Here is a 16000-nt window from a genome sequence, read left to right on the forward strand (position 1 = left end):
TAAAATGTCTCCACATGTCGTCGATGTCACCAAGGGAAAATATGTTGTCTAGCGATTATCTATTAATTTCCTAAAGATGACATACCAAAATGTACCCAAGGATGTCCATGAAAATAATAGCCATTTTAAAAATAGACTTGTCCTGTCTGTGCCCTTTAGGTTTGTTTCCTTTTACAAACGAGGATTTAACTGAAGTGTGGATTTCATTAATCTCATCTGCGCATGTATCACGTGTACATTACAGCTTCATCATGGGTTGCGTGCGTAAACGATATTGGAGCACTGAGCTATCCTCTCGCAGCGTAGTAATACATGTAGATTTATTCGCTTGAGGTGATATTTGCCATAAGTAAATACTCGCATTTATAATAAAAACAATACAAAAATCTTGGATTTCATTCCGGATTTAAATATGTACTGGCACAGTTCATGTCCAACAATTAAGAACTACAGTTCATTGCTACTAAAACGTGTTTAATCTGAGGGGAATGTAGCGCTACTTATTGAAACAATATCAGGAGGTTATTGTACGATTATAGGTTTGGTTTTGTCACCTCTGGCGCGCCGTCCATCACGTTTGTTGTATTTATTTAAAATAAAATAAATGAAAAAGTATTATTGATGCATCTTCGTCACTAGAAATCTTGTAGTCTATTCTATTTAAGAATAGAAAACCTGATTAACGTCAATACAGTGTGTGAAAGGATTGTCTGATTTATTTCTAACGTCATCGGGTAGACTTGACTCGGCATTTGGTTCGTCTATTGTCAAGTAAAATCTTTTTTTTTTTAAAGATAAGTTGTCAACGATTCTGCTTTGGTTTCCGTCACTTTATGTTCGTATTGCATTGGGTAATAATCATGTTTTAAAGGGGGTGTCTTTCAACAAATGTAAGGCGGGTGAATGCGTGCATGCTGTTACCATTATTTTTTTTTTTTAGAAGTATTGAATACTTTCCACCCAAACAAAGCTGTGCTACAGGATTTAATGAAATGAACGATCATTACGCTCCCTCTTGAGCGGGCGTCGATGAAAACTTTGGTTGTCTTGTAAAGATCTGAACTGATGCTACGTAATGAACATGTACTCTTGATCATCATCGCGTCATAACGAAGCGAATTACTGGATCAGAGATGGGACCATCCCTTAAAAGATTTGATTCAAACCATGACATCTGTGTATACTGTCTGTATAGTGTACAAAACATGACATCTGTGTATACTGTCTATATAGTGTACAAAACATGACATCTGTGTATATTGTCTGTATAGTGTACAAAACATGACATCTGTTTATACTGTCTGTATAGTGTACAAAACATGACATCTGTTTATACTGTCTGTATAGTGTACAAGCATGACATCTGTGTATAGTGTTTGTATAGTGTACAACCATGACATCTGTGTATAGTGTCTGTATAGTGTACAAGCATGACATCTGTGTATACTGTCTGTATAGTGTACAAAACACAACATCTGTGTGTGGTGTACAAATCATGACCCTTGGAGAGGGGGGGGGGGGGGGGGGGGGGCACTTTGGGAATGAAAGATTATACAGGGAAAATTATTTCAAAAGAAAAAGCAACGAAGATCGTTTTGAAAGTAATGCTCAATTTATTCAAACCATGGTCAATGATGCATGTATTTCGGTAAGAACCACAAAGTGTCGGAATGTATAGAGAAAGCATTGGAATTGGATTATTGGCGAAGAACTGGTCCAGAATTTACACACCCAAAGGAAGGCGTCCAATGGGCCTTTTCAGATATTTTAACTGCTTCCATAAACTTTTGGTGGTTGGTGCAGAAAAAGCCTGTTTACCTGTACCCGTTGACTGGCTCCTATGATCGTCACTTAAGCTAGTCTTCTTGATCCATTGTTTTCACAGTAAATGGATCAAAAGATCACAGCGTATGGGGCGGTCAAAATTCCAGCGATTGGATTTCATGAATAAGCCATATATGGATTGTCTAAGTTAATGTATGATGGGTGTGTCGTTCTTCTGACGCTATGTGGTGTAATCTCCGACGGCCGGGTCGTTCTGACGCTATGTGAGGTGTAATGTTAATATCTGACGGCTGTGTAACGTTAATGTTTGACGGCTGGGTCGTTCTTCTGACGCTATGTGAGGTGTATGACGACTGGGTCGTTCTTCTGACGCTATGTGAGGTGTATGACGACTGGGTCGTTCTACTGACGCTATGTGAGGTGTAATCTCTGACGGCTGGTCGTTCTTCTGACGCTATGTGATATGTAATGTCAATGTCTGACGGCTGGGTCGTTTTTCTGACACTATGTGATATGTAATGTCAATGTCTGGCGGCTGGGTCGTTCTTCTGACACTGTGTAATATGTAACGTTAATCTCTGACGGCCGGGTCGTTCTTCTGATGCTATGTGATGTGTAATGTTAATATCTGACGGCTGGGTCGTTCTTCAAACGCTGCGGTGGCCGAGAGGTTAGAGCGTTCGCCCCGCATGCGGACGGCCGGGGTTGGAATCCCGGCCGTGACAAACGTAAGTCGTTAAAACAGGTAGTTACAGTTCCATCGCCAAACGTTCGGCATGAGGTGTGAATGTCACGGGTCCTCGGAGATGACCTTAAAAACGGATGACCCGTGTCACAGTAGGTGTGGCACGCTAAAGAACCCTCACTGCTCAATGGCCGTAAGCGCCGAACATAGGTCTAAATTTGAAGCCCTTCACCGGTCTTGGTGACGTCTCCATATGAGTGAAAAATTCTCGAGCTAGACGTTAAGCAAGATACAATCAATCAATCTAACGCTATGTGATGTGTAATGTTAATATCTGACGGCTGGGTCGTTCCTCTGACGCTATGTGAGGTTTAATGTTAATATTTAACGGCTGGGTCGTTCTTCTGACGCTAATGTAAGGTCTAATGTCTGACGGCTGGGTCGTCCTTCTGACGCTATGTGAGGTGTAATATCTGACGGGTGGGTCGTTCTTCTGACGCTATGTGAGGTGTAATTTTAATATCTGACGGGTGGTCGTTCTTCTGACGCTATGTAAGGTGTAACGTTAATGTCTGACGGCTGGGTCGTTCTTCTGGCGCTATGTGAGGTGAAATCTCTGACGGCTGGGTCGTTCTTCTGACGCTATGTGAGGTGAAATCTCTGACGGCTGGGTCGTTCTTCTGAAGCTATGTGAGATCTAATGTTAATGTTCATATTAACTCAGCACACTTACCACTTTAGGATTTCATTGAAAGTTTTTATATAATAAGTATATGGACCTCCAGGGCATCAAGTTTTCTATACATTCCTATATGTGGGGGTTATTACATCAGAGAAGTATTCTATGTCATGAAAATTTCCCTCTTGGTCAAACAGATCCTTTACGTACAGACCCCCCCCCCCCTTTTTTTTGCCCAATGAGTGTAAAATAATGAATGTTTTTTTATTTGGAAATGTTCATTTAGGCAGATAGGTTGTGACAGAGCCTTGTCTTCTGATGCATATATTTTTTTCTTTTAAGTTTGCATTCATTAAACGCACACAAAACTTCACAGTAAAAAGTTGGTAGTTTTTTAAAAGCATTTTTAAGATCACATATATTTGTATTGCTAGTTTTCAAGAGATAGATTAAATCTATTGATTTTCATACGCTCGTCTTTAGACGGGACGTATTATGGTACAGCGATGTCTGTCCATCCGTTCGGGGTTTTCTCTTTATAATTTCATTTCCCTTTCATATATCATGCTGAAACTTGCTGTGTAGCTTCTTTGTGGGTCACTCTAGGTCATACTGCAATTTTGATCCATTTCGACCTTTTTTCCAGGAGTTTTGCCCCTTTATTTGGAAATAATTATTATATGGAGGGTACATAATTTGTCCGCCCTACTCCTCCTACAGTTTTCAAGTGAGGGCCTTCTTATTTTGTGGAGTGTTTGTATGGGTATTGGAGATGTGCATGTGGGATGGATTTTGATTTTCTACAATTTTTGAGAAAATTACAGGTTGTTGAACTTAGTCTATTTGGAAATTAATATTCTATGGAGGGTACATAATTTGTCCGCCCAACTCTAGCTGCAATAATGTAGCCCTATCCAATTTTTTTTAATTCTGACGTTTTCGGGATAGGGCTACAATTCCATAGGATCTCAGTAATGGTGCAAAATAATTTTATGAATAACCGATAATAAACTCTGTGTATTAGTCCCAAATGTTGTTTACACCAAAAGGAGTACCAACTTTGTGCTCGGGCATGTCTAATAAAGGTGTTTTTCATTAAATACAATGTACAGCATACAAAATTCTTCGTCTGCTTGTTATCGCGAGATCTCGTAGGTGGATCTAATGAAAAACCTAAACATTGACAATCAGCGCGAAAATGTAGTTACTCGAGCCACTTCGACAAAGAAAGGAAAATCATATTGTTGCAGAAAGAATTTACACTCTGCTGTTCGGTTTTTAACTTGATATTAAATTCAAACCTTTTCAATACCGACGAAATAGCTTTCGCCTCCATACTTGTCCATTGATGTAAATACTACCTTATATGACATATGCACATGACTTGACAATCGGAAGTTTATACTTCAGTACATCAAACATGGCGCACAAATATGAATCGAGAAATTGGAATTTATCGAAATTGTTGAGAACGGTAGAATAGAGCCTCACAAATCTTAAGTTGCAGGTTGTAAATTTATATATTGACTAAGAAACATAGAATATCATTTTATTTACGTAAAGAAAGTCAGGAAATGTTTAGAATGAGCGCAAATGTTGCGGGAGTGAATCACTCCCGCATTTGCACCATTACGGAGATCCTAAGGAGTGGTAGCCCTCTCCCCTTAAAAAAAAAATCAGAGAGGGCTACATTATTGCAGCTAGCCCAACTCCTTCCACAGTTTTCAAGTGAGGACCTTCTTATTTTGTGGAGTGTTTGTATGGGTATTGAAGATGTGCATCTGGGGAAGGATTTTGATTTTCTTCCAATTTTGAAAAAAATTACAGGTTGTTGAACTTTGTCCATTTTGAGGAAATCTCGATTTTGAAGCTAAGACCCTTTGTTCATATGAAAGTTTGTCACAGCCTCATGATGGCTGATACTACCTGAAGCAAAGTTATACAAATTATAGCACAAGAAAAACACCCTATGTAAGCATTTCACGGGCGTATTATGTACCTTTTGCGGTACTCTTGTTTACTTATATATGATTCGAAAAAGGATTTTATTGTAGAATTATCTTTGGATAAGCGCTTTATCCACATAGCTTTTAACGATTTGAATTTACTTTCCACATCGACAATCCCTTCTCCACCATCAACAATATTCCCAATTACTGTATTTCTTTAATTCTATCACATTTCCCCCATAGAAAATTAAAAATCAATTTTTGAATGTTCTTCAAAGTTTCTTCAGATGGGTAATTTAGAATCGTGGCACTATGATATAATTGAGAAAGTGCTATTGTATTTATAATAGTACATTTTCCAAAGAGATTAAGTTTTCTGTTTTTCCACATGTTAATTTTTTTTTTCCAATGTCTTAACCTTATCATTCCAATTTTTCTCATAGCATTTTTCATTATCATGACCTATATATATTTCAAGACATCTGCGTCATTTGTGATTTTAAAATCACCTATTGTTTTCATATATATTTTTAAGGGGTCCCTTCTGTTTTCTTCATGTTTAATTGCATATCTGAAACCCGACTAAAGTTATTGATTAAGTCTAATATCTAATAATGGCAGTGACGCATCATCTGCATGCTGTAGAAGTTTTATTTCGGTGCCCAAATTGTCGGTTGTGAAACCTTTTATATTTTCAGCGGACTTGATTTTAGTGACATTATTTCTACAACAAAAAGAGAAATTATTGCTGAAACTGGACATCCTTGTCTGATTCCCTTTTTCATTAAGCATGTTTTAGAGATCCAACCATTACTTTTTTTATTCGAAAGACTGGATTTTCATATAGAATTTTTATCGCCTTTCTTTCAGGTGTGGCTACTCTTCCCAGCCCAGCTATTCCAGCTTTACCTGGTGGATTTGTTTGTCTTCCTTGCGGGAAGTTAAAGTCCTGCAGATGAAGCTGCAACGTACTCAGTTGAATATGCACTCAAATGTATTTAATGCTACAGTAGGCCAGTGTAGTTTGTATTTCTATTTCAATGATTATCTCAACAGTTACTATGATTGAAATATATATTATCGCATATGAATAGATACAGAACAGTACCTAGTGCCTTATCCATCTTGACCACTTACTGATTTAAGAAGTTTATGTTAGCTTGCGAAATGTGCCATTTTGTCAATCGACATTATTTTATTGAAACAATGAAAGTTGTAATTCCTGTTAACTTGTAAATAAGGAGGGTGTAGTGAGTGGCAGTGGAGGCTTAAAAGTCCAGAAGTTCTTTGTTTTTCTTGCCCTATATATTCCTATACTTCTGAGAAAAGGGTGTTATATATCTGAGGTTGTCCTATATTTTTTGGACCAAAATTCACTTGACGCCCTGGACCTTTCAAAAGATGCATACTGTATGTTCAAAGTTTGTCTTTATTTTTGGTAGTGGTCTACTTATAAATATCAGTGTTATCTATACTTATAAATTAACATATTTTGCCAACAAACTCCGAAACGCTTGCTCCAGAGTTACTGCTTGCACCTTTAATATTGTTTCATATGTGAGGTGAAGTCCGTAAGCTATAATAAAATGTTACTTCATTATTGAATATCGTAAAATGAATTAAAAACTTATTTTCGTTTTCGATAAACCACCCTGAATAGCAAAAATGAAAGTAAAGTGCCGAATATAAACCAGTTTTCTTTTTCTTTAATGACAACTAAAGATAATACGATATGAAGTTAATTCGTTGTTTATCAATGCTTGATTTTGATCCTACAAAAGAAATAAGTTTTGATGATTGTTGAATAAATAAAATATACCTGTTCCTTTCTTCAACCTTGAATCAGCTTATGGGACATTTCCAGAACAAAGCGAGGCAACGTCATACCAATCGCACATTCTTGGGCCTTTCTGGCAAGCCGGGAAGGTTTACAATATGATCCGCATAAAATGTGTACGTTTTCAGTGATACATGTAGTTATAATAGTTTTGACTATGTCCATATTTATCATTTTATGAAGATTTATGATTATTTTACTTCAACAAAGGACACACACACACCCCTCTCCCGAGACCAACGATCTGATACTGTGTTTCAAATATTGATATTATGAACTCCAAGTGACTTCCTAATCAAGTTTTATTTACTGTATATGTATACTAAATGATATCAATAAATATAACAAAATATAACATGCACCCTTGAGCGTACATAGTGTATGAAAAGGGTGTTATATGAATATGGTATTATTAACTAATGCAAGCAATTATTCAAATATTTTCTTAAATTAATTTGAATTAAAGATATCGTTCATTAAAATGTCCTTCCTCTATTTTTGATTTCCCGCGCTCTAGTGTGTTTTATATAAACAACCTGCTACCGTAATCTTTCTTTTTTAAAGACAATTTTCATACAAAAGTGACTTCCCTTGTTTCATTAAGTTTTCAGCTTTCCCTTGATATTAAAAATAATTGTTGGGTAATACAACGAGTACAGCTAAAGCAATTCGACATACGAATGGAAGTGCATGAATGATGGAGAGAGTAAACATATTCGGTTCCGACTTTCATTTGAGAGGGTATCTTTCGGGTTTATTTTTATTCAGGATCTTAAGATATCACCCGTATTTTAACTTTTGAAATAGCATATCTTCTTTTTTTTTAAACGCGTTATATACAAGGTAAAGGGTGAGGAGTATGTGATCACGAATTCTGTTATAACTTGGGAAATTTTAAGCTCGCTTGAATTTTACATGTCATTTGACTTAGAAATTACAGACATTTACTTAGTTTCGTTTACAATCTGCATGGACCGCACCGCACGGAATACGATTCAGCGTTCTGATTGGCTGAAAAATAACTGAGCGCCTCCTGGTAGTTTAGGACGCGGTTCGTGTAAAACGAAGCAGCATTGAATTATTTGACAGAGATTGTATCTCAGAGATCAAAGACCAAGAGAGTTTGAGAGAAGAAATTTATTAAGGGAAGATTGATAGGAGAAATGTAAGAACATTTGTTGAGTCAAATTTAATGAGAAGATTTTATAAGTTCTAATATTACGTATTAGATATATCTATTGATTAAGACCAGTGTTCCTCCAACTCCAAGATTCCACCAAGTGTTGATTTTTGGTGATACTCGCGACAAAATACTGAAGTTATGAATTAAAGTTGAAACTAATCAAATCACAGTTTAAGAAGTGAGGTGGGAGAGAGAAATTTATAATTCAATACAATAATGAATTGTAGAAAGATCATTTATTCGCCTCTAGTTGTATATCGTGATATGGTCTGGAGGTACCGCAAGCTAAAGCTAGACGGACCCAGTACTTTTAAAGATGGGTGATTAGATTTCAAGGTGTGTGGACGTGTTTTTCATAAGTGTAAGGTCAAATTCTCTTGCGACATACGTTTTGTGTGTGGTAGCTCTTTATAATTGAAGCGATTATAGATACAAATGGGGAAATCTAGTTGTGAGAATCAGGATAAAAAACGCAATAAAGAACATCAAAGTATTAGCAGTTCGGATAATAGTGACTGTTGTTTATTGAGTTAGTTGCCGTGTGTGCACGGGCTAGGCTCCAGTCGTTGAGACAGGTAAAACACGTACAGTCGTTTTAACGTTTATTACTGAACTAAATACAGAACCCAAAATGTTACGGATTATAATATCCGGACTATATAGAACAGCATTACAAACTCCGGGATAATAGCACATCAAATACACTACACTCCTCCCTGCGTAGTATAGAACATCATGTACTTAATATATGAAATGCATAAATTGTTCAACAAGTAATTCAATCTAAGTCAAATGAACATAACATAATATTATCCAAGTATAGAAACTCGAAAATAACATTCACATTTTAACTTTACACAAAAGGATAGTCTCGCATGAAAAACATCACAAGTTAAGTCTGTCAGGTTTCTTCCGGTTTCTTATCGGATTTCGACGTGGCTCAACATTGGTAGCACTGGTTCCTGAATTTGTCACGTGATCCTTAGGTTTGTCGGTAGTACCGGAAGTATTAACGGATGCTATAAACGGAATATCAGCAATCACTATAGGAGTTGGATTGCTGGGTTGATCCTTAGATGTTCCAACTATTTGATCAACGTGTCTCCTCCATAAGGTACCATTTATGTCAACTTTGTACGACAAAGGTCCAGTTTGTGAATGAATGCGTCCATTAGCCTACTTTTCTGAGTTGGCTCGATAGTCGCGCACATTTACTGCATCACTTTTTGAGAAATCTCGAACAACGCTACCACAATGTTTGGCTGTAGAACTATATTGTTTGTTCACTACAGTTGTAGTTACGTCTGGCTTCATCATGTCTAAACGTGTGCGTATGTTGCCACCATACATAAGAATGGAGGGTGTTTCATTCGTTGTTCACTGTGGCGTGATCCGGTATTTGCACAGAAATGAATTCAGTTTCTTGTTGATGCAAGCAGAATCTCCTGATGCGGATTTGATGGCCTTCTTAAATGATTGAACAAATCTCTCGGCTTGGCCATTTGTCCGGGAATGGAATGGAGTAGAAGTTATATGTCGAATGACATTGGATTCAATGAATTAACGGAATTCATCGGAACGAAATTGCGGTCCGTTGTCAGACACTGCTGGAATACCTTGCCTGGCAAATAAAGTCCGTAAAGTATTGATTGTTGCAGTACTGGTAGTACTTTTCATTTCAAAAACTTCCGGCCATTTTGAATATGCATCGACTACAATGAGAAACATTGCATGACGAAATCGATGTGCAAACGATGCCATGCCTTCGGCGGAAAATTCCTCGGGTGAAAAGGTGCTGCAGAGGGTGCGTTCTAGACTCGCTTACATCCATAGCAAGCCTTGCAGATTTCCTCGATAGCTTCATCAAACTTGGGCCACCATACATAGGACCTAACTACTGCCTTCATTTTGACAATGCCTATGTGTCCGGAATGAAGCTCGGTCATCACTTTTTCACGTAGAATATCTGGAATGATCACACGATTTCCCCATGTGACACATCCTTGGTAAACATTGAGTTCATCTTTGCGATTGTAGTATGGTTTAAGCTTGTCATCCCAATCCTGAGGAAAGTGCCCTCGTGTTACACAGTCCAAGATTTGACTCAGAACTGGGTCACGTTGAGTTTCTCTACGAATTTGTACACAAGTCACAGGTAAGTCATCAAACTTCCTGCTGTAGAACAAGTCTATCGGGTCTTCATCATCCAGTGGTTCACGAATACTAAGTAGTGGTACTCGTGACAGTGCATCGGCATTGCCATGTGCCTTGGTTCCTTGAAACTCTATATCGTATTGATATCCTGATAAGAATACAGCATCACGTTGAAGTCGTGCGGCTGTCATCACTGGAAGGGATTTCTTCGGACTGAAGATACTAAGAAGCGGCTTGTGGTCCGTTACAAGTGTGAATTTATGGCCGTACAAGTAAGAATTAAATTTCTTCACACCCCAATAGAGAGCCAGTGCCTCTTTGTCGATTTGAGAGTAAGCTTTCTCTGCTTGGTTCAGTGTTCTCGATGAGAATGCAATTGGTCTTTCCGTTCCATGTGGGAAGACATGAGATAGTACCGATCCTATCCCATAGGGAGAAGCATCAGCGGCTAACTTCAGAGGAAGTTTCGGGTCATAATGACAAAGAACTTTGTCAGAACAAATCAGTTCCTTGATATCCTGGAAGGATTTCTCTCTCTTGGAATTCCAAATCCGCTTGGTTCCTTTGTTCAGAAGTTCATGTAAAGGTCCTGCTACGCTAGATAGATTGTCAATGAATCGGTGGTAATAGTTCACTAGACCTAAAAATGATCTAAGCTGTGAAATGTTCTCTGGGCGTTTAGCTTCTTTAACAGCTTTGATTTTCTCAGGTGACTTATGCAGTCCTGTAACATCAATTTCATGTCCAACATAGCTCACTTTATCCTGAAAAAATTCACATTTCTGGAGATTCACACGTAGTCCATATGATGGAAGACGATCCATCACAAGTTTCAAGTTGTGCAGGTGCTCCTCATCATTGCGGCCAGTCACGATGATGTCATCAATTATCACTTGTGTTGAAGGAATGTTCTGTAACACTTGCTCTATTGATTGTTGCCATAAAGCTGGAGCTGATGCAATACCATAAGGAAGCCGTTTGTACTTGAAAAGGCCTTTGTGTGTATTGATAACAAGTAGGTCTTATGTATCTTCATCCAGTTCCATATGGTGATAAGCTTGTGTCAAATCAAGTTTTGAAAACTTCTCCCCACCAGCAAGGGTTGCAAAAATGTCCTCTATCTTCGGAAGGGGATACTGATCAACGCACATAACTGGATTGACAGTCACTTTATAGTCACCACACAATCTCACATTACCATTCTTATTAATGGCTGGGACAATTGGAGTAGCCCAGTTGCTATGAGCAACCGGTTCGATGATTCCATCTGTTTGTAACTTGTCCAGTTCTTGCTCAACCTTGGTTCTTAAAGAGTAAGGAACAGTCCTTGCTTTGAGAAACACGGGTTTGGCATCAGAATTCACTTTGACTGATCCTTTAATGTGTTTGAGTGTTCCAATTCCGGATGAAAACAATTCCTTGTGCGTCTCAAGAAGGTCATTCAGTGACGTTGATTCACATGTAGTTGAGCGCAAGGTTTTGATTTCTTGCCAGTTGAGTCGTAGCTTTCCAAGCCAGTCTCTTCCAAGAAAAGCCGGTCCATCATGTGGAACAACAAAAAGGTCAAGGTTGGCTGATTGTGAATTCAAGTTAACATTCACTCTCATCTTGCCCAAGGGTTGAATCGTGTCACCTGAATATGCGCGCAGTATTTCACTTGATGTTTCTAGAGGTACCATTCTAAAGTTTGCACAGTAGTCACTCTTTGAAATAACTGAAACTGCTGTCCCTGTGTCTACTTCCATCTAAATGACTTTGCCTTCAATCACTAGGTGTACAGTTATTGGTGGTTCATGCCGTGATTTCATGTGGAAAGTATTTGTAATGTGTAGGAGTGGTTCTCCATTGCTTTCACTGTAATGTGATTCCTCCTCCTCATTATAGTGTAAGGCTGTGTTACGTCCCTTGTTTTTTTTACGTTTCTTTTTCATACACGCTCGCTCAATGTGTCCCACCTTTCGACAAAACGAACAAACGGTATTCACATGTCTGCACTGTGTTGCTGTATGGTCACCATCACAACGGTAGCATGTAGGTTGTCGTGCACTAGACCGAGTGTTTGAATGTTTCGCGGTAGGCTTCTTGTTAGAAGGACGTGAAGGATGCGTGCTGATTTTGTGAACAGTTTCACTCCTTACCCCCTTGAACTTCAGCTGTGTCTCTGGCTGCCGTTTCCATAGCAGCAGAAAGATTGATTGCTTTTTCCAGATCAAGATCGGTCTCGGAAAGTAGTCTTTTCTGTATGGTTTCATTACGCAAGCCTACAACTAGTCTATCGCGTAAGGTGTCACTTAAACTTGCCTCAAACTGACAATGTGTTGCTAAGTTACGTAGTTCAGCAATGAATGACAAAACAGATTCTCCAGGGCGTTGTTCACGCTTGTGAAAACGAAACCCCTCAGCTATCACAGAAGGTTTGGGGCTAAGGTGATCCCATAATGCTCTCGGGAGGTCATTTATAGTTTTATCGGTAGCTTTGGCTGGAGAAATTAAGTTTTTCAACAGCGTATATGTCTTTGGACCAATTAAGCTGATTAACGAAGGAACTTGGTGATCTGCGTCAATGTCGTTTGCAAGAAAAAATGCCTGCAGTCTCTTTTCGTATGATTCCCACGATTCCACAGAATTGTCAAACTGTTCTAATTTGCCTATGTGTGGCATTGTAAACAAAGGGTAGATACTTACACCTCGTCGCCAATTGTTGTATATTGAGTAAGTAGCCGTGTGTGCACGGGCTAGGCTCCAGTCGTTGAGACAGGTAAAACACGTACAGTCGTTTTAACGTTTATTACTGAACTAAATACAGAACCCAAAATGTTACGTGTTATAATATCCGGACTATATAGAACAGCATTACAAACTCCGGAATAATAGCACATCAAATACACTACAGTGACAGTAGTATCCTGGCTGTGAGTAGTGTTCTCAGTGAAGTGAACGACGTGCTCTCTGGAAGTGCAACGTTGGCAGCTACACCAGTTATTGATACAAACAATCGAGAAAATATTACTTCTACACCGTTACCAACAGCAGCATCGCAGGATCAACAAAATGTCTCTCTGGTGCAATCGCAAACAAATGATACATGTCCACCATGGGCTAAGGAACTTGTCAACGCTTTCCGTACGTTGGAGTCAAAAGTAAACGGTGTGTACAAAAAACTCGAAAAACTTGAAAGTGTTGAAACTAAAGTAGCGAGCATCAGCACTACTATCTCAAATTTTCAATCGGAACTATCCAACATAAAATCTAGCATAAACTCAAGTCTTCAACAAACAAAGGACATGGTTATAACGCCCCGTGAAAGAACAGATGGAGTAGAGTACCAATGCAACGAAATGGACGACCGAATAGCACACCTAGAGTCAGAAAATCAAGCACTGAAATGGGAAATCATTGACGTAAAGGCGCGCTCTATGAAGTACAATTTAATCTTCTCAATTATTCCTGAGAGAGTCGACGAAACCCCAAATGTGACTGAGAACATTTTACGAGAATTTCTAGAAAAAGAACTGAAAATGGATACGGCTGATATGAGCAACATTAAGTTTGACAGAGTACATAGAATGACGGAACGTAACAAACCCCAAGCAATAGTGGCGAAGTTTAACAACTTCAAACAAAGGCAAGACGTCAAATTCAGATCCAGAGAACTGAAAGGTACAAACTTTTATATAAATGAACAATTTCCACCAGAAATCAACGAACAAAGACGACAACTAATTCATATTGCGAAGGAGAACCAACGACGAGGACACACGACACGTTTAGTGTACAATAAACTGAACATTGATGGCGTTCCATACAAACCACCTACCAACCCACGGATCTAGGAACCGATGAGATAGGAAATTGCGGGGGTCGAACATTCAATGCGTATAGTCGCATGGAATGTAAACAGAAATTTAGAGCAAAAGATATGTGACAGTGACTTTTGCGCAGTCATATCTGACTACGATGTAATATTTTTATCAGAATGCTGGATTCATCCTGGAACAGCCCTAAAGTGCGATTGGTTAAACGACGAATTTGAATACAAATGTTTTCCTAGACTGAAGGGTAAAGGCGATGGCCTTGTGCTGTTATACAGAAAAAACACTTCGTAAGTTTGTATCAATTGTTAAATGTGTTGAAGACACATACATATGGTTAAGAGTAGAACAAAGAGACCATCCCGATATTTATATCTGTTTTGCGTATATACCTCATGATCATAACGTTTACTACACAAAGTATAATTGCGATTTATTTGATTGTATCTTAAATGATATGTCAATTTTTACACAGAACGGCACTGATGTTGTTGCCGGTGACCTAAACAGTAGAGTTGGTAATTCACCTGATTATATTGTAGAAGACTCTCTTGCTATACCTATTCATGATATGCTGTCAAATGTTTTTTATTATAACACCGATTCGGTCATGCCACATCGAGTATCAGAAGATATGATGGTTAATAGGTTTGGCAGAAAGCTTTTAGAATTATGTAAATTTACTGGTTTAAGACTTTGTAATGGTAGAACACCAGGTGATGAAAATGGTCAGTTAACTTTTTACAATCACTTAGGTACAAGTGTTATAGATTATGTTTTAGAAGATGAGTACTTTAACAATGCCACTAAGCTTAACGTCTGTGAGTTTAACGAATGGTCAGATCATGCACCAATAGAATTTACTTTGAGATGTATGAATGCTAGCTTTTCCAATAATAATGATGTAATCACGAGTGGTCCAAATACGACACGGAAGTACAGATGGGACGACGAGCACGTGGAACAAATGGAACGTGACCTCAATGACAAAGTCAGTGATCTGTATAATACAATCATCTACCCTAACACTAGCCTTGGTCACTGGATCGTGGTATTGAGCAGTTTAATTCTATATTAAATGATGTTTTTCAACCTTGTTCTAGAAATGTAACATGTTGTAAAAAAAAAAATTCACCTAATAAGAAAAGTCCTACTGGCAAGGATAAACCTTGGTTTGACGAAAAATGTAAACACCTGTACAACACTTATCGTCATTTTATGTACATCTTTAATTCTGAGCGTAGCCCGGAAAACAGATGTAATCTGGCTGAAGCTAAAGGTGAATACAAACGTTATGAACGACAGGTCAGACGTAAGTATTAAAGGTCAGAGGGGAACCGACTTAGTCTGTTACGTAGGAATAACCCTAGGCAATTTTACAAAGCCTTTAAGAAGAATTCAGGGTCTCCACCTACAGAGTTGTCTTTGAATAATTTTTTTGAGCATTTCAAGTCTGTCTGTAACAATGATGGAGATAACAATAATACAGATGTGGACCGAGCTCAAAGTTGCATTTTCGAGGAGCTAGATGTTCCAATATCATGTGATGAAGTTTGTAATGTATTAAAGAAAACGAAAGCTGCTAAATCACCGGGCATTGATAACTTGTTAAATGAATACTTTTGTAAATTTCGAGTTATTTTTACTCCATTGTTGTCACGTCTATTCAATACTATCTTTAATCATGGCACATTTCCAACATGTTGGTCTGAGGGAATTATTTTCCCATCTTTTAAGAAAGGAAATGCTAACGACACTAATAACTTTTGAGGCATAACTCTGGTGAGTTGTTTGGCAAAAATATTTCTGTTTTAAATGATAGGTTGTTAAAGTGGTCTTACGGGAATAATTCTGTGTCAGATGCTCAGTTTGGTTTCAAACCAGGTTTTGGCACTACAGACGCTATATTTGCATTA

General features: G+C 38.2%; 2 protein-coding genes across 2 annotated transcripts in view; one reads left to right on the forward strand and one right to left on the reverse strand.

Annotated features, from left to right (window-relative positions):
- LOC125649107 (YLP motif-containing protein 1-like) overlaps window positions 1–6615 on the forward strand; it is a 74805-nt gene extending 68190 nt beyond the window's left edge. Inside the window, exon 20 of the mRNA XM_056166505.1 lies at window positions 5969–6615. Within this exon, the coding sequence (XP_056022480.1) occupies window positions 5969–6043 (75 nt within the window). The 3' untranslated portion in view covers window positions 6044–6615. The remainder of the gene's footprint in view (window positions 1–5968) is intronic.
- A 3314-nt stretch (window positions 6616–9929) lies between these two features.
- LOC125649599 (uncharacterized protein K02A2.6-like) lies at window positions 9930–11879 on the reverse strand. The gene is made up of 2 exons (XM_056166188.1): window positions 11471–11879; window positions 9930–11266 (listed from the first exon to the last, which is right to left on the reverse strand). The coding sequence occupies exons 1-2, from the start codon at window positions 11877–11879 to the stop codon at window positions 9930–9932; spliced, it is 1746 nt and encodes a 581-aa protein (XP_056022163.1).
- Window positions 11880–16000: the final 4121 nt, after the last annotated feature.

Source organism: Ostrea edulis, chromosome 5 (assembly GCF_947568905.1).
Source record: "Ostrea edulis chromosome 5, xbOstEdul1.1, whole genome shotgun sequence".
In the NCBI taxonomy this organism is placed as follows: domain Eukaryota; kingdom Metazoa; phylum Mollusca; class Bivalvia; order Ostreida; family Ostreidae; genus Ostrea; species Ostrea edulis.